Source organism: Mustela erminea, chromosome 1 (assembly GCF_009829155.1).
Source record: "Mustela erminea isolate mMusErm1 chromosome 1, mMusErm1.Pri, whole genome shotgun sequence".
In the NCBI taxonomy this organism is placed as follows: Eukaryota; Metazoa; Chordata; class Mammalia; order Carnivora; family Mustelidae; genus Mustela; species Mustela erminea.
In genome coordinates, this window is record NC_045614.1 from 158405531 (window position 1) to 158429498 (window position 23968).

The 23968-nt window shown below is 40.1% G+C and overlaps 1 protein-coding gene across 1 annotated transcript in view; it reads right to left on the minus strand.

Annotated features, from left to right (window-relative positions):
• Positions 1–23968, minus strand: part of GAP43 (growth associated protein 43) — a 102217-nt gene that overhangs the window by 32870 nt on the left and 45379 nt on the right. Inside the window, exon 2 of the mRNA XM_032348188.1 lies at positions 14241–14850. Coding sequence (XP_032204079.1) covers positions 14241–14850 — 610 coding nt within the window. The remainder of the gene's footprint in view (positions 1–14240; positions 14851–23968) is intronic.

Below are 23968 nucleotides of genomic sequence, written 5' to 3' on the forward strand. Positions count from 1 at the left end.
AAACAGTTATTATCCACCATGGCTGAGGAGTAGAAGGAAGAAAGTGGCAGATTATTTTGGAATTTTTGAGACAGATTTTGGGCTTAGCTTTCTAGAAATATTTTTTTTGGTAGATGTTTCAAAACTGCATGGATGGAATTCCTTAAGTGGTATCGCATCACAGAGGATGTTTTGTTTATATAATTATGCTGAAAATTGGAGTAGAACTAAAAAATATTATTGCATTATTAATCTGTTTCTTTTTCTCAAAGACCAAGAAGCTACAGATGCAGAAGTTTTATTCAGCCTTGGTTAGTAACCCCGGCTGAGTCCCCTGACTTCCATTTGTTTACAGTTTGCAATATGAGCAAATGCTTATAGATTTCAACCATTCGAACAACTCCTATTTAAATTTGAACAACTAGAATTTGAACAATTCCTATAATATATCTGGGAAGAGCGTCTGTTGATAAAATAAACAATTCAGGCTACACATAGAGTGGACACCTGAATGAAAAGATGAATTCTGAATTATGTTCAGTGGCGTCTGAATCATGCCAACATTCAAGGACTTTTGAAATTGACTTTAAATGGGGACGCCTGGGTGGCTCAGTTGATTGAAATTGGCTTTAAATGTAGAACAATAATTTTCAGTTATTATTAGTTAGAATGTCAAAATTTTACCAAGAGCCAGAAAAAAGTTAGTGGAGGAAAAGGGGATTATGGGATAGTGGAAGACCCAGATCCTTGCTCACCTGATTCAGCAAGACAACCCAATTTCCAGAAACCACTTCTGAGGGGCTACCCCATGGGATTTCAGGGCTCTAAGGAACACAGTCAAAATTCACTGATTTAAGGTTTCAAAGCAAGTTTTTTAGAAAATAAATTTTCCTTGGATGTCTGATTTACAAAATAAATTTGGCATCCCTTCAATACTGTTTAGAATTTAAAAAAAAAAATTAAAAAAAAAAAAAACACCATGCTGAGAGGCTACTCAGACCAAGTCTATCTGTGTCTAAACAGTTAGACTATAATCAGGGGGGTGTTATGTTGACCTTCTAAATAATACACATAAGCTACTACTAAATCAACATGGCTGCAGGGTCCATACTCATCGTGAAAACCAGCGGCAGGACTGAGAAGGTCAGGTCTGCGCCTGACATTGGCTATTTTACTGGCCATGTGTAAAAAGACAGTAAGAGAGAGATTTCTTAATGTATTTCCCATTTACAGGGGAAGGATAGAAGCAGAGTAAAAGGAGCCCTGGGCCTCATTTCCCCCTGCCATTCTCAACCAGATAAGCTAGGTTTGGGGGTTTCGTGTACATACATTTGAAACTCATTTGAACAAACGGTACCCTGGCTAAAAATTTTTTAAAACTTCTGTCCTCAATAATTCCTCACGAGTCTGATCCCACCTTCTGTGGCTTCATGGTGTCACAAAGCTCTGCCTAGGAATAAAAGCACCATGCTCCCTAAAAATTAGTATGAGGAAAGGAAAGAGGCAGCGTTTCCTCTGCATTAAAGGTCAGAAAAGCCAGCATGGTCATGATTCAGTCTGAACCCTGAATTCACCACTGGAAAGATAAAAAGTCTTTCAACTAATTAAAAAGATGCCGCTGAGATCACACTTTTGAGAGCAATAAATATATCAATTCCTTCTGTAGCAACTATTTTCCTAGTTGTATAGCAGGTATGATTCTGAACTTCACCCTTTTCCTTAACCTTTGGTAAGTGTACAGTGCATAACAGAAATCAACGCAAATGTTAAAACTAGTTCTCAAGGCATATGTTACACACACACACAAGTTTGTGAGTGCTATAGATAGTTATTTATGTGCTTCTACACCAACACACTGGGATCTGATGACTACTGCTCTAGTATTTTAGTCACGAAAAGTAAAGTGTATTAACTTCTAAAATATATTCATTTGGGATATGATGAAACTGGCTCCCACTGGCTACTGAAAGTGAGCTGTTAGCATCACTTCCCATCTGTGTGTTCAGTGACAACACATTGGTAGCCTGAAATCAGCTACGATGGGAGTGTTTATACCACTGAAATTGGCAAATACTACAAATCAGGGCTTTTTCAATTTGGGTTTTTGTTTTGTTTTGTTTTGTTTTGGAGAGCCAGTTTACTAGTACATCACTGCAGATATCTGATAAAGCCATCAATCATGAACATTTATGGTTTGGTTTGTTTGCTTGTTTGTTTGTTACACTGTAACCATATCCATGTGCAATCATCAGGAAACTAGGGGCAAATGGCCAGACAATGACTACAATGAAGATAGGAAGAGAGTGGGAAAGAGAAACATTATTCTATAATACCTGAAAATGTGATAAATATTCCTTCTAACTCATCTTTCAAACTAATCCTCTGGTGGAGACTTCTGATGTGAGGCAGCCGGAGTTCCCAGATTAATAGGAACATGAAAATCTATTCATTTATTGTGTGATACTCTTGCAAAAGCCTGCTCTATCAGAATGTTAGGAAAGGAGAGAAGGGTTTCAGCTCATAGAAGTTCAAGAGCAATATGCAATTTAACAACTGCACCCACCTTGTATCCAGACCACACTCAATGTAGCACAAAAACAGTGTTACATCTTAAAGATCTACCTTTCTTCTGGGCTGAGAAACATCCATAAATAGCTAATCAGAGAGTGGCAAGATTTTGCTTCATTTTTACCCTCTGCTTTTCCTTAAAAACTGGCAAGAAAGAGGAAACTGACCTGTGTTGTTCAAGGGAAGACAGGTTCTTTCCGCCCAGCCCAGTTAAACTTTCCACGTGGAAAGAGAAAGGAGGGAAACAAACATCTTCCCCTGCTGCTTTTCTTTCTAGAAGGATCTGATCACACTGGTGGGAAAATGCTGCAAATACATGGCTGAACTCCGTGCTTGCTCAGCCCTTTTGACTGGACGAGAGACAGTTTCATAGAGTAGTGCCCTGTCTTTCTTTTTTACCGAATCCGTGAGAGTTTATATGTGGGAAGAAATCTGTTCAACCTTCCACTCCAACGTTCCTTATGGTCTGTAGCCTGAACGGCTCCCAAGCCGTACACAAATTATGTTTATACTGCTGTGGGAAAGGAGACTAGGCAATAGGAGTGGGAAAGCCTGTTTTCTGGTCTCTGTCCCAACACTGTGGGCTTGGGAACATATTAACAATTCATCCTATAGTGGGGCACAGCAGGTTCAGGAGACTCTTAACACCCTGTGAAGATTACTTAAACATGTCAGATGAGGAAAAGGAGCCAAGGAACCTGGCAGATCATTCCTTCTCCGGGTGTACCTGTCACACACTGGCACGAGCCTCACACAGGTCACTCACGGGGCTGGAACGAAATTAATCACCTGCTTTCAGAAGGAAGCAGCTTCGGTTTCCTCTAGTTTTCAATATGTTTCTGAACATGAGGCAAAATGCTCACTCTGGTCTCCGAATGGCTTGAAATCTAGCTACCTCAGGGATGACGTATGCCTCTGAATAACAGCAAAATTTCCAGCAAGCGCTATATTCAGCCTCCAAAACAGGAGAAAGGTTGACAGTAGCACAGCTTCCTGGTTAAGCACTTAGAATCTACCTAGAGGTTGGCATGTGACACAAACGGGAATTGTCGAGCTGTTTTAGAAATAGTGGTGATCCTGAGAGCCTCTGTCCGACATTTTGGTTCCACGAAAGGGTAAGCTCACTCCCAGAGAATGCAAGGAAGTTGCCTACCCCAAACATTCAGGTTAGAATCCAGTCTCGTAGGTCAGTTTAGGGCTTTTTCTATTATAATACCATTTTTCACTTATTCTTAATTCATTCATCAAATACTTACTGGCTGCCTCCTATTTCCCATTGTTATAGGTGCCAGGGACTCGACAATAAACAGAACATATAATGGAACTCTGTTCCATTGAGAACAAAGAATTCCATGAAGATGAACTATGGATTCATCTTCAATAGCTGCTGCTGAATTAGGACTTGAGTTATTTGTATTTTTGTGTTAGTTCAAATGAAAGGTAGTTTCTCAAGTATTGGGTTTTTTGTTTTTTTTTAGTAGATACATCTTGTCCTTCAAGACTCAGCAGAGGTGACCTCTGCCCCAGGAAGTCTGCCTGGGCTCTTTTCCCCTATTTAGCCCACACAGAAGTCTCATTTTCACACACTATAAATTTCATCATAGATAGCCTCTGTCCTGACTCCTGGCTCCCCCAACTCACTGTACACTCAGACACATTCCAGGGACACACCCACCAGCAGAAGCAGGGCAGGGGTGCTCTCCACACAGATCCTCTGAGAGACTCACAGGCTTTTCCAGAACCATCTGCCCCCTCCCCCTACTCTTGGCTTCTTGATGGCCTTAAGAGTGGAAAAACATGTAGTTCATTGTTCTTCCGGATTTTCTCTGACAGCCTGAACTCATGGGCAGTGCTTTCCCTATATGTCAGATCTGTGTATGTGTGTGTGTGTGTGTTTGTGTGTGTGTGTGTGTACATATACTAGTGAGTTGGCAGAAGAGTAGGCTACAAGCATAGATACATGCCTGTATATAGATATGCTTAAACATGTCTAAATTACATTTTTCACCTCTTCACATCCCAAAAAGAAGATTCTTGCAAAGCTATATAAATGTTCATCTCTACTCTACCTGAGAAATACACACATTCACCATGCATCAGCAAGAAGGGACTATTTTAGGGGAATGCCTTCTGGTTTCTATTACAAAATCCAGAAGTTTCTACTAACTAATACTGGAAAAAAGGTAAAAACAAAACAAAACAAAAAAAAACCTAGCCTCAAAACTTACTTGACTATATATATGCCTCCAGGAAAGAACATGATTTATAAGAAAAAGCAACTAGCCTTCCCAGGGTACTTTTTTCCCCTTGGAGATACCTTAAAGATGGTATTCTATTCCAAACAGAATAGTATGAGATGATCAAACTGAAATCTTTTATCTTTTACATACCCTTAATTTGTGATTTTGAAGATTGAAAATATGCGTAAGAATTACTAAGTACTCACAACTAGCCTGTTCCTCACCTGCACCAGCTCTTCTTGGAATGTTTGAGAGCCCAAATCCAGCCACTTAGGTCTGTTAGCTAATTTCACTCATGATCTAAGATTCAATTTCTGTGGCTGTAGAATGAATAAAAGAGTTGAAGGGACACTGTATTGGGCCTACCCATGTAATTCTTATGCTTTAGTGACACTCTCCTGACAAAATTTTTTAAAATGCTTATTAACCACAATTGTCTGTCAGATATGCAGCCATTGCTCTACACAGGAATTTAAGGTTCTGTGCCCTCTTGGAGCTGATTTAATTATTTTAATAAATAAGATGAGTATAAAAAGAAAAAGTGAATTAAGTCTAAGATGACAGTGAAACTATTAACAGCAAATTATGGCCACTGTAGCCATAGCTTTCCATCTCAGAGACAGGGTCAGGAGAGATAAAAACGAGAATCTAACGATATCAGAAAACATCATTGTCATCTCCTCATTTTCAATCTCAAGTGTAAGGTGGATTAGAAAATTTCATTGAGTTGGGTTATTTTATTTATTTATTTGTTTGTTTATTTATTTATTTATTTACTGTAGTCTCCTGGGCTTCCAGTGTAACCATAAACTTTCTTAAAGCTGACTCTTCCTGGATTCTTTGTCCCTCTATTTAGACTTATTATCTGCCCTGTCCCCTAAACACACTTTCTAATAGTTTAGAAAATAAGAGACTGCAGGAAAGCAAGGAGGGTTGAATAAGAGGCCCTGTGGCCACACTTGAAAGATACTTCTTCAGTCTATCCCTGCATACCTGCCTTTTGGAACTAGAAGGCAGAGTGGACCTAGTTGAACGCACTTACTTTGCAGGTGTGGACCCAAGCCCAGAGGTGGAAGGGCTGGCCTGGAATCACAGCAGAACCTGAACGAGGACCCAGCTCTTTTGACTGTAGGTAACGTTCAGTCTATTTATGCTGAAAATACAGAGCCCTTGCACCAAATACTGCCCGTAAGATATTGGATCTATTAAAAACATGGATTTTATTCATCATCTTCATGAAAACAATTTATGGGCAATTCTTTTAAATAAGCCCAGAAATAAATTATTTGCTTGGAGAGCCAAGCTTTATTACTGTGAGATCGATAACTGGCAAAAGCTGTTTTGAAAAGGCAGAGATTCAGATTTTCTTGCTTGTAGGAATTGGTCTGAGGTTCAGCACCTGATTCAGTCATTGCCTTATGACACAAAGTTCACACATGACTAAGAGGGTTGGCAAAATGGACACATCCTCTCACAACCCTCCCTCCTCTTTCTGCATGCTGTAAACCATATCATCTTGGGAGACCTTCAAAGGCTCAGGTTTTGTAGCTTGAAGCAGCACCCTTGGTTTCCCTCTTCCCCTCCTTTTATGTCTGGTTATAGAAAGCTTTCCATTCTTTATTTAATGAAGCTATGACTGTGAGAAGAAAATAAGAGTAATGACCACTCAGTGCTTTCTAGTCCATTAAACTGAGTGCTCTTCTCTCTCTCCATGCTTAGCCAAATGGACTGTGTAACCCTTGCTGCTCTCAGTTCTGTCTCCTCCTCCTCCTCTTTTTAATCCTTCTGGGATCTTGTGTGCATTTGTATGTGTATAGAGAACATGAGAAAATATGTTTTATGAACATATACTAGCATCTGAAAGTAATCTGTATTTTAAGAAATACTCTTTCATTTTCAATTCCAAATATAACTCTACAGTTTAAAATTAGCAGAGCTACTTACCTGTCTCTCTGATTATTAGCTTCCTTTATGAGGCAATAGTAATTATTTAATATGAGCTATGAAAGAATAGATGAAAGTTTTCAAAATGTGAGTTTCTGGACTCTAAAACATCTCTTCTTATCTTTTGTCAGCTTAAATTTTTTAAAATTAAAAGCAAGAGTGATTGCTCTCCAACCTGCTCTCTCTACTAAGTTCTTCATATTATTTTAGTCACAAGTAGAAAGGTACTGGGGTCCTTTAGAAATGTACTTGCCAGGGCACCTGGGTGTCTCAGTGGGTTAAAGCCTTTGCCTTTGGCTCAGGTCATGATCCTAGGGTCCTGCATTGGGCTCTCTGCTCAGCAGGGAGCCTTCTCCCCCACCCCCACCTCTCTGCCTACCTGTGATCTCTGTCAAATAAACAAATAAAATCTTTTAAAAAATGTACTTGCCAAAAAGGAAATAAAAGATGTAAACAGAATTTTAACATACTAATTTTGACAAGACAAATTCAGGGTAGAGATAACCTAGAACACATGAAATTACTTTCATCTGAGATCTGAAAATTTCACTTTCTAATGTTCAGCTCTCCCAACATATTCAATGGAGTCAGTAGTACTTCTGTTAAGAACAACCAATTTCAACTGATTTTATAGCTCTCTTAGGCTTAATAAGACAGTAGTACTTAATAATTTTCAAACTAGGAACCCCAAACTCAGAACTAGTTTAATATTCTGAATAATTTTGGGGTGATGGAGCTATGAGGAAATTATGGCCAGGAGTATGGGTAATTACTAGTTACTCATCTGTAAAAGTGATCACTCATGATTCCTGGACAAGAGCCTAGAGGATCCAATTATACAAATGAAAGGGACGTTCTTAGATTAAGACACAATGTTGGGGTTCTTAGATCTCCTCCTTGTCTTTGTTTGTTTGTTTGTTTGTTTGTTTTTTGGAATAGTACTTGTAGTGGTATCAGGGTTCAATGTAAGGCTGAGCACCTGGTTCAGCTACTTGCTAGCTGTTGAAAGTGATTAGGTGCTACAATCTCTCTGAACCTCGGACTCCTCTTCTGTCAAAGTACTTATACCACAGAGTGCTCTTGATGACTAAATAGGGGTAACCCCCATGTCGCAGTCAGCACAGGGTCAGCACTTGACAAATGCTCCTTAAGTGCTAGCTGTTATAAAAACCATGCATTTTAAATCTTGAAAAAACCTTAAAAGCCAACTCTCCCAGCCCCTCCTCTTAAAACTGGAACCTAGAGAGAAGCAATGACTTGCTTAAAATTCACAGCTGGTTAGCAGAAATATTGAGGTAGAACCCTAGTCTCCTTATTCTAGCCCAGTGTTCTTTCCTCTGCATCATCTTACTGGGCACACAGGACCCAGAACAGCCCAGGAAAGTTCTGGTTGGTGCTGTCCAACAATAATCAAAAAATGTCACAACTGCTAAGAAAAAGAGAAAATGCAGGAATTGATAAAACTGCACCTTAAAAGAGATGTAAAGAACTGCAAGGCTAGGGCATCTGATTGGCTCAGTAGGTTAGGCCTCTGCCTTTGGCTCAGGTCATGATCTCTGGGTCCTGGGATCGAGGCCCGCACTGGGCTCTCTGCTCAGCAGGGACCCCGCTTCCCCCTCTCTCTCTGTCTGCCTCTCTGCCTACTTGTGATCTCTCTCTCTCTCTCTGTCAAATAAATAAATAAAATATAAAGAAAGGAAAAAAAAAAAGAACTGCAAGGCTAAAATTAAGGTGACGATATAGAGTCCTATCAGTCTGACCCCTGGTACATCACTGGCTGTCTTTGGGCAGAATATGCATTACTTTGTCCCTATTCTCAGAATATAAAAGCAGAAAAGAAAATATTTTCAAGTGCCATTGGATCATTGTCAAGAAAACGCAATAAAAATGATTACTCGGGTAATATAAAAATGCTCCATAAAAACTTAATAATCAACAGTTTTAAGCAGCATGCCACTGGGTATCTGACAGGGTGCCCATGTTTTATAGACAACATTTATGGACTTGTACAACCCAAATTTTTACTCTTTATGAGTTGTGTATAAATTTGGAAAATGGTTGAAATCACATTTCAAATCAAAACTGCTTATGATCATGAGAGACTATGGACTCTGAAAAACAATCTGAGGGTTTTGAAGGGGCGGGGGGTGGGAGGTTGGGGGAACCAGGTGGTGGGTATTGGAGAGGGCATGGATTGCATAGAGCACTGGGTGTGGTGCAAAAACAATGAATACTGCTGAAAATAAATTTAAAAATTAAAAAAAAAAACCTGCTTATGAGGCACCCTGACATATAAGCGTAAATATCCTTGGGAAATCTCACATCTAACAGTGTTTGTTGGAAGAGGACCTGTCCTTTGGAAAGCTAAACATGTTACGGATGGTTACCCTGGGCTGTAGGGAAACTTAGTTTGGAGGAACAGAAAGAATTGCCCCAAATCCAGAAACATGGGCTGGACACAAGTATGATTCCAGAATCTATAAGTTTTGCATCCATTCTTTTGGCTAACAATTTGGCAATAAAGACACATTATATAGAAACGTTTTTTAGCATGCTTCAAATTGCATAAAGCACTGTCTCACTCACATTTTGTCCCATGGTGCCTTGGCATACAGAAGTAGTCCTTACCTTCTTCTTTTTTTTTTTTTTTTAATTTATTTGTTTTATTGAGAGAGAGAGAGAATGGGAGAGAAAGAGAGCATGAGAGGGAAGTGGTCAGAGGGAGAAGCAGACTCCCCGCCAAGCAGGGAGCCCGATGCAGGACTCGATCCCAGGACTCCAGGATCATGACCCGAGTCGAAGGCAGTCACTTAACCAACTGAGCCACCCAGGTGCCCCAGTCCTTACCTTCTTGAAGAATTTAATTTAGTTGAGATTATTACTATGATTGTTTTCAACACCATTCCCTAAATTTCACCCCACACTCACTACTAGATCGAGACTCCTTAAGATCAGTAGCCATACCTTACTCATCTCTGTGATCTTAATGCCTAGCACAGTAGAAAGTTAATATAAATGGAAGGAAAAAAACAAAAGAGGAAGGAAGGGGGAGAGGGAAGGAGGTAGGAAGCAGAAAATGGAAAAGGAAAAGAGGTGTGACAATGACAAAACTCCCCTGTTTCAACACAGGAAAAGATGCTCAGCATCACTCGTCATCAGGAAACTACAAATCAAAACCTTGATGAGATACCTTACACCTGTCAGAATGGCTAAAAATTAACACAGAAAGCAACAGATGTTGATAAGGATGCAGAGAAAGGGGAACCCTCTTACACTGTTAGTGGGAATGCAAATGGTGCCACCACTCTGGAAAACAGTATGGACGATCCTCGAAAAGTTAAAAATAAAACTATCCTGCCATCCAGCAATTGTACTACTAGGTATTTACCCAAAGGATACAAAAATAAATATTTGAAGGAGTACATGCACCCTGAGGTTTATAGCACCATTATTAACAACAGCCAAACTATGGAAAGAGGCCAGACGTCCATCGACTGAAGAATAGATTAAGAGGAGGTGGTAAGTATATATAACAGAATATTACTCAGCCATCAAGAAGAATGAAATCTTTCCATTTGCAATGACATGGATAGAATTAGATGGTATTATGCTAAGTGAAATAAATCAGTCAGAGAAAGACAAATACCATATGATTTCCCTCAGATGTGGAATTTAAGAAACAAAACAGATGGCCATATGGGAAGGGAAAGAGAGAGAGAGAGAGAGAGAGAAATAAGCCATAAGAGACTCTTAACCATAGAGAACAAACTGAGGTAGGTGGGGGATGGGCTAAATGGGTGATGGAGGTTAAGGAGGGCACTTACTGCGATGAGCACTGGGTGTTATATGTAAGTAATGAATTGTTAAACTCTACTCCTGAAACCAATATTATACTGTACGTTAACTACCTAGAATTTAAATACAATTTTGAAGGGAAAAAAAATAACTCTCATGTTTTGAAGGTCATTACTGGTGACTCCAGTTAGAAAGAAGTAATGAGACCATGGAAATAAAATGCAGCCAAGTTCAACATACAGAAAACCTAGGGTAATGCAGAGTTACACCTCCCACGAGTATTAGTCAAGTACCCTGTGGCAACCACCTCTTCAACCTCTCTGATTTCTAGCCACCTGGCTGTATTACTTTGGTAGTACTTTATCACTGAGTATGGCTACATCCGAAATTTTGGAGTCCTCTACTGGGGGAAGTCAATATAACATCATGGAGAAGAGACAGAATTCCTTCACTGAGAGTCCAATGAGGAGAGCGACACTATCCAGCAAGAGACACCAAGGACATGATCACTGAAGTTAGTTTGAAAGTTCTCTCCTCATGGCTAAAGGGGAGCACTGTCCTAGATATGCCTAAACACTCCTCCTCCTATATAGGAATTGTCATCAGAAATACACTGAAATCTTTTGGTCATAGGCATACCGAAAGATAGGCAGGTAGAGTGGCTAACGAGAGAGAGAGGGAGATATAGCTGGGGCAAAATTTTAAAAAACAAAAGGAAAGAAAAAACAAACCAGCTCCAAAGGTTCATGTAAATGGCATCTATGTGTAATAAAGCCATAAATAGTAAAGGAAGTAAAATAACATATTTATAATTTACAAAGCATTGCCATTTGTATTAAAGCAGTGATCAGATTTGGTCCAAATTTTTTTTACCCTCCTGCTGACAGAAATTATTGTCCTGAATTCTCTCTAGTGACTTGTTTTGCCCCAAACCTTGTTTCACATTCTCTGCTTGTCTCTCTATACGCATCCAGGCACCCACAGAATCCTACAGCAACCAAGGTTAGACATCCACTTCCAGACAGTGTAGCTCAATTGGAAATACTGTTATTTTAACTTGGATTAGAATGAGATCCAATGGTAGATAGAAGAAAATGTGGCACAGGGCTCCTGGGAATTTGGGCCTGCTATGCTGTGATAGATCTCCCTGTCACTTCCAGCTTCTGTGATTCCTGAGACTCACCACATCTGGGTAATTTGTGCTTGTCACATACAGCAGGCAAGACTAATAGACGTATCAGTACAGAAAGAAGCTACAGGCAGCATTTCAGAATCTAACCAAGAAGACAATACCTAGCCAAACTCAGAAACAATGTAAAACAAATCCTCCTTCGTAATTACCTTCAAGCTGAACTTCACCTACACTTTCAATTACTTTTCAATGAACATATTAAAAATTAGACTAATTGAGACATTTTTTCAGTTGGTATCTGTAAAACTTAGCACAGAGCACAATCTCTGCTTGCCTTCCAAAACCAAATGCTTTGTTTGATCAAATAAATGAATGAGTAAGCAAGGTTGCAGGAAGAATGAGAGTGAGTAAACAAATCATTACCTATAAGTGAAATCTAGTCAATTTCATTCATTCATTCATCATGTGACATTTAATGAGCATGTACTACATAAAATAATTCATTAATTCATTCGGAATTACCATATTTTGCAAAATAGCAAAACTGAATTTCCTTAAAAATATATTTTAGACTTCTCATTGATTCAAGTTCTCCTTCTTTCTATTAATCCAATAAAATCGCATTGTCTTTGTTTATTGTCATAACTTTAGAAATTCCAATTAAAAAATATAACTCCAACCATTCAAATATTTTGTTTTTAAAATCATGATTAATTTCTAAATGTATGAGAACGTAATTTCCAGCCATCATATCTGAGATTATAACCTTAAGCCTAAAGAGAAGCAGTTAACTCTCTTAATTACAGGGAATAAACTGATGGATACCAAAGGAGAGGTGGATGGAGGGATGTGTGAGATAGGTGATGGGGATTAAGGAGCACATTTGTTGTGCTGAGCACCAGGTGAGGTATGGAAGTATTGAAATCACTTATATTGTATACCTGAAACTAATATGACACTGAATGTTAACTAACTAGAATTAAAAAAAAAAATTAAAAAACCAAATCAAAACAAGAACAAAAAAGTAGTTAACAGGGTTGGTTTTGCTCAGAAAATTAAAACCAACACCCCATTCTTTATCACCTGCCTTACCTTTTCTAAAGAAACACTCCCATCTTCTTAACCACAAATTCCAGCCCCTGGGGCAGGTATGTAGTTAGAATAATGATTTAGAATGAGTCACTGGTAGAAAGAGGTGTGTGATTTGTTTGGAGCTAGAGAATGCTAATAACAATAGCAATAAATATAGTCTGGCTTCTTACTCACAGAATTTTGAGGGTAAGATGAAAGGCGTAGACTTGAAATATACCTAAAATAATCACCTGTCAGTTGTAATATCTAAGTTAGTATCTGACATGTATATCACTGCAAATGTCCAATGATTACTTTTTCAGTATAATGGTCAGATGCCAAACATTTCCCCATGTAGTAGGTCCTTTCTCAAGGGCACAATGTGGTCCAGTCCAATTATAGGTCCTTGGACAGGTTATGGGTTAAATTCACAAAGTTCGAAAGGAGTGAACCCAAACTTTCAAACAGGCAAAGAAGCAACTTTATCTTTAAAGTCTTTGAGGCCGATAGGTATTCATGGGTCATATTAGACTAGAAAACAGTTTTGGAGACTGTTGGCCTCCTTCCCTACAGTTGGATGGTTAGGGTGAGGGATGGGTCTAGTCTCCGGAGGTGACGTTCTATTAAATCGACCTCGCTCAGGGGATGCTCTATTCTAATTTGGCATAGGCTCTTTGGGCCATAATAGCGAAATCACTCCAGCTTTCAAGTTAAAGCTCCAAACCAAAGAGAATCCAGTTCATTTTTGTAATCATAGTCAACCCTCAATTATTTATGCATTTGGTATAAAGTAGTATCTTCAGTAGTAAAATGATAATTTATGTTTGACTTCACAGCATGTTCTATATTTGGGGTTTTTCTTTTGTTTTTGGCAACATCAACAGACTTATTTTCCTAATTAGTTTGACCCTGATTGAATGTTACAATTAACATTCTCTGAGCGTACCCACACATACCCACACTACTCACCAATTGATGGTGGGGAGAATGCCCAGAAACATACTGAGGGATAGGCAAAGGTGGTCTGAGATTATGTTTTTGCTGCCAGCAATTCACAAATAGATCATCTGGATCAATAGGGACTTGGCTGTACTTTTAACCAGGCACTTCCAAGAGCCAAATAATCATATTAGCTAATTCCCATCTATAAAAATATATGTAGCCTCTGTAATTACTTATTAAACTAAGTGCATCCAGCACACTGAATACTTTTCTTTTTTTTTTTTTTTCTCCAACAGGACTACCTAGTTTTACTGTTTATGCTGATTCAGCTAACAAGATAATTGCCAGATCTCTCCAGTAGCCGCTCCGCAGATCTGCCCGAGTTCTCTCTCCGGCTTGGAGGTACTGGGGAATGTAAGTGGCCAGAGTCAGCCCTCTGCCTTGTCACTCTGGGGAATTAAGTGCAGCTTCCCTGGGTTTCCTGAAAAGCTTTCTAGACTTTTCCCCTCCCCGCCTCCCATGTCCCTGTGGCCCACCCACCCATGGCTCGGGCCCTGGCCGCAGCTCACCTATCTTCTCCTCGGCTTGGCTGCTCTCCACAGAATCCGTAGGAGGCTGGGCTGTTGCCTTGGCAGCAGCATCCTCTGCAGCAGGGGTGGTGGCAGCAGCAGCAGCAGTGACAGCAGCAGGCACATCGGCTTGTTTAGGCTCCTCCTTGGCTGGGGCGTCTTCGGCCTTGGAGGACGGCGAGTTGTCAGTGGAAGCTTTAGTGGCACTTTCTGTCTCAGCAGAGCCGGCCTTCTCCTCTGAGGGGGCAGGCGCCTGGGGGGCTGCCTGCTCTGTGGCAGCATCGGGGGCGCCCTCCCCCTTCTTCTCCTCCGAAGGAGTTTCCCCTGCCTTGCCGGATTCCTCAGGCTTGGGGCCCGAGGCAGGGACCGCGTCAGTGGGGGTGGGACCTTCTCCCTCCTTCTTCTCCACGCCATCGGCCACGGGGGCTTCCTCCTTCTCATTCGCTTCCGCCTCAGCAGCTTGGGCATCCCCCTTCTTCTCTCCTTTGAGCTTTTTCCTTGTTATGTGTCCACGGAAGCTAGCCTGAATTTTGGTCGCGGCCTTATGGGCTTTATCTTCAGGTTTGATGCCATCTTGTTCGATCTTTTGGTCCTCATCGTTTTTTTCAACCTTTGTGGAGAAGGGGGAGGGGTTAAAAAAAAAAAAAAAAAACAGAAGAAGAGGTGAAGTGATGTTCTGTTCCTTCAGATCACAGCACTCAACAAATATTCATTAAGTGATTTCTTTTGTGTCGGGCTCCATATTTGAAGTTACGGGATCAACAGTACCCTGGATGCGAATCAAGTCTTTCCTCTCTCCTTGAGATGGAGAAATTGAGGAGAGCACAGATTATCTTATGGGAAAACTAATGTCCTTTTGGACTTTCAGAATCACGGGCGTTATTTTGTACGGATTTCTTGGCCCAGCTCAATGTTGCTCCATTACCAAACTTAAGCCAGCCTTTTATTTTGGGGATGTAACTTGATCACTCAAATTACATTCATCCTAGGTTTTAATCAAAGAGCTCCAAAAGATATTGTGTTTCAGAGTTCCTGAAAGAGAACTTGTGAAAAACCACATGATGGTTTAGAAATTATCGTGGGAAAGTCTATTGGTTTCCCCAAGATTTCAAATCTGGTCAGGAAATCAACAGATGGAGGCACAGAGTATGATAAATAAAGGTTTAGACAACAGATCCATCAGGGTTTAATGCAAGATGCAAATGAGTTTCAGGGCTTGGAGGGCTTTGTTCAGAATGTGACCACTCAGAATGCTGGTCACAAAATGATGCCTAGTTTCACCTGTGTGGGTTCTAACATCAGTAATCAACATAGAGACCTTCAAAATTTGAATGCATAACATGGCCATTATTTTTGAGTTAAAAAAACAACAGAATAGAAAACACTGTTTCCACATTTGAAAGAGTAGCATATATTCACTGAATCACAATTTCTTATTCCCAAAGCAATTTAAACCTAAAATTAGTTTTATATTACCATTAAGGGAGTCATCCTGATACTGAAGGCAAGAGACTAGAATCCAGGTTTTTTTGTTTGTTTGTTTGTTTTTTACCATTTGTTGTAACATTTATAGAATAATATGTGCTATAAATAATTTTTTTCCATAAGGAAATTAAATGAGAATATAGGGAGAAAAGGTATAGTCACGGAAAGAAATGTATAAGGAAGTACACAAAATTCTATATAACTACATTGCTCACCATGGTGCCCTAATGTGGTTACTTATAGTCTCCATTCACTTCTTCCTTTAACTTTGGAACTTTTAACCTTTGTACACTTGTGTGAGCACTGTTCTAGACAATGAGGAAATACAGTGGTGAACAATGCAGCAAATTTTCTTCAAAAGACTAATAATAGAAGAGTGCTTATCATGTAACAAGTCCTGTGTTTGGCCCCAGTCTTGGCTTTGGCCTGATCTTGGCCTTTACTCTAGTTTAGGAGGTAAACCACAGTAGGCCAATGCAAGGGTATATTTTCTATCTGTCATACCCGCTCTGCCCCAGTGACCAAGATCCTGTGAATCATGACGTGCGTCTGTCTGACATCCTTCGCACAGGCATGTGGGCCCGTTGCTATGTAGGTTCATCAACATGCTAGTAGATACACAAAGGTATTGAAAATTGGCCACACATAAGAGTAAAAGCAGGACTGACAATTTTCCAGTAAAATTTAAGACAAGTTTCTCTTCGTCCTCCATTAACAGTGCTTGTACCTGTACATAGTATGAAGGAGTTCATGAAAAGCATTTCAGAGAGGCCCATTCCTCTCCCTTCTCATGGGGCCATGCTGCGACACTGTTAGGTTCTCTGATGCGCTACTACCTTCCCTCCATCCTGCTGCTTTTGATAACTCCTACTGGGAGGCACACAGCATAATCTGGGGCACAGGAGCAGCTGTCCCTGCCAGGAACTCTCAGCTCAGAGATGGAAGCATAACCCTGTTAAATTAACAGTTGTGAATAGAGCATAGAGCCAAGATGTTGTTAATTTATTTTACTCTATCTTGAGTTTTCTGAATGAGGCACAGTCTTATATGATAGGACATCTGCACTTGGGCATTGATGCCAAGTGGCTCTTTAATACAAATACTGCTCCTTGGAGAGTAGACAAACCAAGTATTTCAGAGTGGGCAGGTGTGCATAAAAAAAGCTACAATTTTACGGACCCCTTTTTTCTTTAAGAAACACAAAGCAAAGGGGATGAAACTTTTAAAAAGCTGGAAACATAAAAAGAAGGAAGCTGAGACTCTGCATGCTATAATGAAGGAAACTTCACATGGATAAAGCACGAGCTCCTCTTGATTCTTCCCCCGATTGGCCCACTCTCCTTCTCTCTCTCTCTTTTTCTCTTTTAATTGTTCAGATTATCTCCCACTTTAACTTTCCAAATGATCAGGGCTGGAGGTTTGTACATAGCATCTATGTTAAAATATCTATTTAGAAGGACTCAGACTATGGTTGGGTGCCAAGATCGTGGGATGACCTTCACTGGAACAATTCAAGAGCATAAGGAACACAAGAGAAGAAGGGGTAGGTAGGAAGGGAGAGAATCAGGGAAGAACAAAGTTAGGGGAGATGTGAAGGCAAATCTTGCAAGAGCTGGGCGACCAAATAGGCAGGTAGAACCGAAGAGGTGCTGAAGGTATTCCGTAGGCTTGTAGCTCATTCTGGAGAAACTGCTGGACCACTTAACATCATTAGACATTTAGAGAAAATGGATTTTACAGATTGGTTGGGAAAAAAATCAAACTTATAAATGTTTTGGAGAGAGGGAAAGAGGCAATGGAAGGGGAGGGGAATAGAGAAGAGGAGAGGAGAGGACAGAGGAGAGAAGAGGGAGGGAGGAAAGGGAAGAAACCAATCTAAGATAAGGTCAGACTTAAGTGATTGAATAAAAATATCCAAAGAAAAAATATTTTAAGTAAAAACTGGGTCTTAAGCTAGAAAGTACTAGATTGTGAGTGTGCATGTCTTTCTTTTGTACTTGAAATTGATTCTATTAATATGACTTAAAATACAGGTAATACAGGTTATTTTCTGATAAAATTCCTTTCAGAATATTAGAGGTAAGTGGACTAAGAGTATATTTTCTTGAGAGAGAAGCAAGAAAGAAGAGGATGTTTCCCAAGAGTGGCTTCAGGATAATCCCAACGTGTCAGGCCACATAGATTTTTTCCAACTGGAAATAGAAGAACTAACCCAAGACAAAGGTCACTTGAGCCCAGAGAAACCAGAGGTCACTCAGCAAATTCAGCACAACTGTTTCAGTTTCTAAAAATGGCTCCGTGAAGTTAAGTGACTTGCCTAAATTTATAGCATAAGTGAGTCAGAGGCCCACCTTGTATTTGAACTCCGGTCATCTTCCCTCGCACCCAAACCCAAGTCTATTTTATTGCATTAGTAACCTGGAATAGCTTAGGCTTTCTTGTGACAGATAATCCATAAAGCACCATGTCAACACCACCATTCACTTACTCATTTAACAATACTGAGTACCTATGCTAGGCACTATGGACACACTAGTGAACAGATGGTACTGTATCCACCCACATACGATTCTTTTTTAAATATGCTTTTTTTGGGGCCGGGGGGGCGGTGGTGGAATAACCTCATGCTGCCTTTACAATCAGTAGTTTCCCAGGGATTCACATTAGACATCTGACCTTATGCCTGTTTTATAAAGTAAGGCCAATAGTCTATACAGTGAGTTCTAGATGAAGTCTGGAGAAAAGAGGATCCTGGTATTCAGTTCATAAGTCTCCTCAAGAAGATTTACTTTGGGGATGACTACCTGGTTCAGTTGAAGAGCATGCAACTCTTGATCTTGGGGTTGTGAGTTTGAGCCCCACATTGGTTATAGAAATTACTTAAAAATAAAAAAATTAAAAAATAAACATTTACTTTTTCAACTCAGTCCTATGACAAACTTTATGCTGAGCTCTGAGGTTTTCTGAGGGAACTTCAAAATTCTTTCATTTCTTACATGGGATTGTTGCTATCTGTGAATTAACTGAGGAGGACATTCCAATGCAGTGCGTTATATGTAAGAAGAGTCTCACTATAAGTAGCAATAACTTTTTTAGGAATCTTCACTTCTATAGCTTATTGCTTTTATTGACCAATTTGTTTGGGAGCCCTGTAACTTAACTTAAAGTCCTAAAGATTTCAAAATATGTGAAATCTCTACTTTTCATCCAATGCTGAAATCTTGAATGAATATTGGTCTGAGGATGGATCCCATCATACTAACTCATTGGAATCCAATCAAATATCTCAACCCATTTGGTGAAAGGGCAGTAATTTTCAACCATATTTATGAATCACAGGTAACAAAGCCAAACACAGATGCAGTTATTTAATATCCAAAATTGTTGCCCTGGTTAATAGTTTACTTTCCCCTGGGGAAGGTAGGTATACAACTCAGGATTCATTCTAAGATGTCCAAACACTTGCACTTATTAAATTGCAAAAGAACTTCAGGCAAAAATCTATGAATGCCTGACTTTCATAACTAAAATAACATCATCTGTTCAACTGGGACATCTCAATTCATTCAATGTTTTCCAGTTATCATACGACTGCGTCAACCTTCCAAGCACAGAAAAACTGGGCCCGGTATCTACTTCTGCCAGCCATAAATACTACTATTAAAATACTTCAAAATTGCTCTTAAATGTGATTGAATTATAAATGCTTTTTAAAAATCATTTTTGTGTACTAATTCTTCTAAGAACATCTTTAATAAATCGAAATATTTTCTGAGCAAAAAAATATTTCTAAGAAGCAAAATCGAAGGGCCAGAGAGATCTTAAGCAACAATTTCTTTCTCATACTATAGTTTTCATGCCTATCAGGATCTTATACAATCCTTAAAGGAACCAGAATAAAGTATTGATGATATATATAAAATTTGGCAGACATCTAAAATGGCTCACTTTATTTTTATTTATTTTTTATTTTTTATTTTTTTAAAGATTTTACTTATTTATTTGACAGAGATCACAAGTAGGCAGAGAGGCAGGCAGAGAGAGAAAGGAAGGGAAACAGGCTCCCTGCTGAGCAACGACCTGAGATCATGACCTGAGCCGAAGGCAGAGGCTTAACCCACTGAGCCACCCAGGCACCCCTCACTTTAGTTTTATTAATAATTTATTGAGATAAAATTCATGTAGAAAATTTCACTTTATTTTTAAGCATAGTTTATTTTAAATATAGATGGCATATACTTTAGAAAAAAATGCCCAAGCATTAAAGTTCACGCTAAAGTTTCTGTATTCCTTCAAACCTAGTCAAAGATCAGGAATCCAATGAAATGCCCCTTAGAGAGGAAGAAAAGGAAAATGGACCAACCTCCCCTAGTTGTGAAGATAAAATGCCTTCAGGTTTCTGAGCAGTTGTAATGAAGAAAGGGTCATTTAAAAGATGAATTAAGGGGTGTCTGGGTGGCTCAGTGGAGTAAGCCTCTGCCTTCAGCTCAGGTCATGATCTCAGGGTCCTGGGATGAGCCCCACATCGGTTCCCCCTCTCCCTCTGCCTGCCTCTCTGCCTACTTATGATCTCTGTCTCTATCAAATAAATAAATAAAAAGCTTTAAAAAAAAATGAATTGACGCAGCTGGGTTACACAAGGTTTCCTCAAGGCTCAGTCTGGTTTGAAGATTTAACTAAGGGTGTGAGGCAACGGGTAGGAGCAGAATACAGGTGAGCACCATGAAATTGTGGGTATTTTTGCCAACAACTGGCATACATTTTTTAAACTCTGATTTTCAGGGGCACCTGAGTGGCTCAGTGGTTTAAACATCTACTCTTGGTTTCAGCTCAGGTCATGACCTCCCAGCAGGGTTCCAGAGCCACATCAGGCTCCTGACTCCTCAGGGAGTCTGGTTCTCCTTTCCCTCTGCCCCTCCCCACCAAAATAAATAAATAACTCTTAAAAACAAACAAACAAATAAAAAACTCCGATTTTTCAGTCCAGAGCAAAGTCCTTTTTTTAAAGTTTCTGGTCAGGTAGGAAATATATAATGACTAAGAGCATGTAAGACATCAAGAGTGATTTTTGCAAATCCTGGCAGACTGGTAGTGAGTTTTTCCCTTCAGGTTAAGGGTGCCGCATATTACTATAGCTCCAGAGTTATAATACATGAGCAAGAAATGCTTATTGTTTGCTGACTAAATAAGAGAACTAAACATCCCTTTTTGAAAACTGGAATAGTATTGTTAACTTTTCAGATAATAGTGATCAAGACATGGGTCTTCAGCTCACTTTCATATATTAGTTATTGGACACGTGCAGCCGACCTGCTATGGAATATGAGGTGGCAAATGCAACACAGTGGAAGGTGCTACTGGAAGAGAACTCAGTTTCTTTTCAAAAGAGTTATCTTTTATTTTATATTATGTATTTGTAACGCTGTCCCACAAAGACAGAAAGAAGAGGTAGAGGGCATAGGATAATTGGTGGTTTCTAACAGACAAAATTCGGCATGTGAAATACCTTGCCCATTTTGCTCACAGCAGTATTTCCAGTTTCTAGAATAGTGTTTGGTATATGGTAGGTGTTTGAATAATATTTATTGAATGAATCCAAAATTTGAACATGTTAGTGTCATTTCAGAAAGATGATGGCAGGCAAGGAAGTCTGGGGTTCCATTTTGTCAGCTTTCCTTAAAATCCTTCATTTCCCAGGGATGGAATTCAAGAGCATCTGACTAAAACAGGCATGTGTCCCCCAATACCTGAGTGTGTGACCTCATACGGTGAGGTTGAACACAAAGACAATTACAGAAATGAATGAGTAGAAATCAGACATGAAGAGAGATTACAAACCTATAGAAAATGGCATTGGTAATAATTTCAAAAAAGGGGCACCTGGGTGGCTCAGTTGGTTAAGCGACTGCCTTCAGCTCAGGTCATGATCCCAGGGTCCTGGGATCCAGTCCAGCATCAGATCAGACTCCCTGCTCCACATGGGAGTCTGCTTCTCCCTCTGACCTTCTACCCTCTCATGTTCTCTCTCACTGTCTCTCTCTCAAATAAATAAATAAAATCTTTTTTAAAAATTTCAAAAAGGCACTTGAAAAAGGCAATAAATCTAAGATAAAGACAACTGATTCATAGTTATCTATGAATTGGCTAGAGTCATACCAATCAAATTATTTTTCTGATATATATCTCTGATTCTCCATTAGTAAAACAGGTGAAAATACGCACTGAGGATTGTAGGAGACTCCCCACCCCCCCCCCCCCCCCCCCCCCCCCGTTTATACTTAATCTGTATAATGAGCTCGAGGGCCTATGATTGTGAGCTGGGGATGACTATTAATCCCTGAGTTATTCAAAGAAGAAAGCTCTCTCTCTACAAGCTGCGGAGAGCCCCAAGTTGAGATGAGGCACATACTTAATGCTGGTCCATCTATCAGGGCATGTGATAGACAGAATTCAACAAAACTCTTTCAGAAATCCTTTGAGTACAGCAAATATGGTGCCCAAGCAAATACTTGCTTAGAGTCAGGTCTGTGAGGAAGGCACTCCATTCTTGAGCAGTAGGATGAGCCCCTCTGACAAGTTTGTCCATTGTAGTTCACTACCTGTGTAAGTATTCACTACCTCTACAAGGGGCACACTGAAAGGAAGGAAAGGCAGGCAAGGTGAGGGAGACACTAAATTCTGCTCTTGGAGAGGTCTCCATGCCTATGGGGACCACTGAGCAGGAAACAAAAGGGAGACACTCTGCAACAAGTGCTAAAAAGATGGCTCACACAGAGGACTGAGAGGGACTGGGAGGCTTCTCTACTAACACCTGGGCAAAGAGGGAGAACAGCAGGCAGCCAATACATTAGGGAAAATACAGAAAAGCAGCCAATCAACAGACAGTCCCTCATACCACCATCACAGGTGAATTGCTCCCAGGTGTGAGTTCCCAAGAGCAAACCATGCCCCAAGCTGCCAGAGAAGCTGCTCAGAGCCCAGCAGGAGGAAGAGAAGCCCTAGGGCCCAGGGAACCTAATAGAAAACTATCCTCTTTCCAGATAGATATACCAAATGCCTCTTGTTGGACACTCAGGAATATAAGACACAATAAGTATTTAAATAAATTACTATATTCTTCCTTTTATACTCAATAGTGATTATTGGTCTTTTACTTCTTTTTATTTATTTATTTATTTATTTATTTGACAGACAGAGATCACAAGTAGGAAGAGAGGCAGGCAGAGAGAGAGAGATGGGGGGAAGCAGGCTCACTTCTGAGCAGAGAGCCCGATGCGGAGCTCGATCCCATGATCCTGGGATCATGACCGGAGCTGAAGGCAGAGGCTTTAACCCACTGAGCCACCCAGGTGCCCCATGGTCTTCTACTTCTTAATAAGCCTCTTTCATAAATTATATTCTAAGTCAGTCGTACTTGATGTATTTCATTCAATGAATACATGAGTGAGAGAGACCTCTCTCAACCACTCTAATACACAGCCTTCCTCTTGGTCTACTTACCTTGTTTTCCTTCTTTGTGTTTATGATTACCCGATGTATTTTTATTTCATTACTAACTGACTCTTTCCTTGGACTATAAATTTTTGGAAAGAAGGACCTTGTCAGTTTTCTACAACACTCAAAACCACAGTAGCTAAAACAGTGCCAGCTCGTGGTTGATGCTCCAAAAACATTTATTTGTACTTGTTGTGATGTGACTCTATGCCACACTGTGCCAGTGACCAGAGGACATGTCCAGGAGCAGCAGCCAGCTGACTGGCCAGGTGTCCTTTCTCCACTCTGGGACACTGACGCTTGGCATCTCTCTCTCTCTCTCTCTTCTTACACATAGAGCGAGTATACAACATTTTCAGTTAGTATGTCAATCTAGTCCTCATCATAATCATGTGAGGAACACATCGTTGTGCCTATTTTATAGTCATGGTAACTGAGGACAGAAAGGGACCTGTGTTATCCAGCCTCGAAGTGACAGGACCGTCCCTCAATCCTACTCCTCATCCAATGCATTTTAAAGAACGTAACAAGCCAAGATTTCCTGGTATTAAAGAGCACAGACTGTAGAGTTCAATGTGTGTCAGGTTGGATCTCAACTCTGTCACTTAATCCCCAGCTCCTGAGTTTGGCTGGTCAGCGTCAATGTTCTTACCTATAGGACCGAGCGGGAGAACAAGTCTCTCACACTGGATTGCTGTGAGGATCACATGAGTGAGGGTCACATGAGCGAGGATGACAGATAAGGTTCT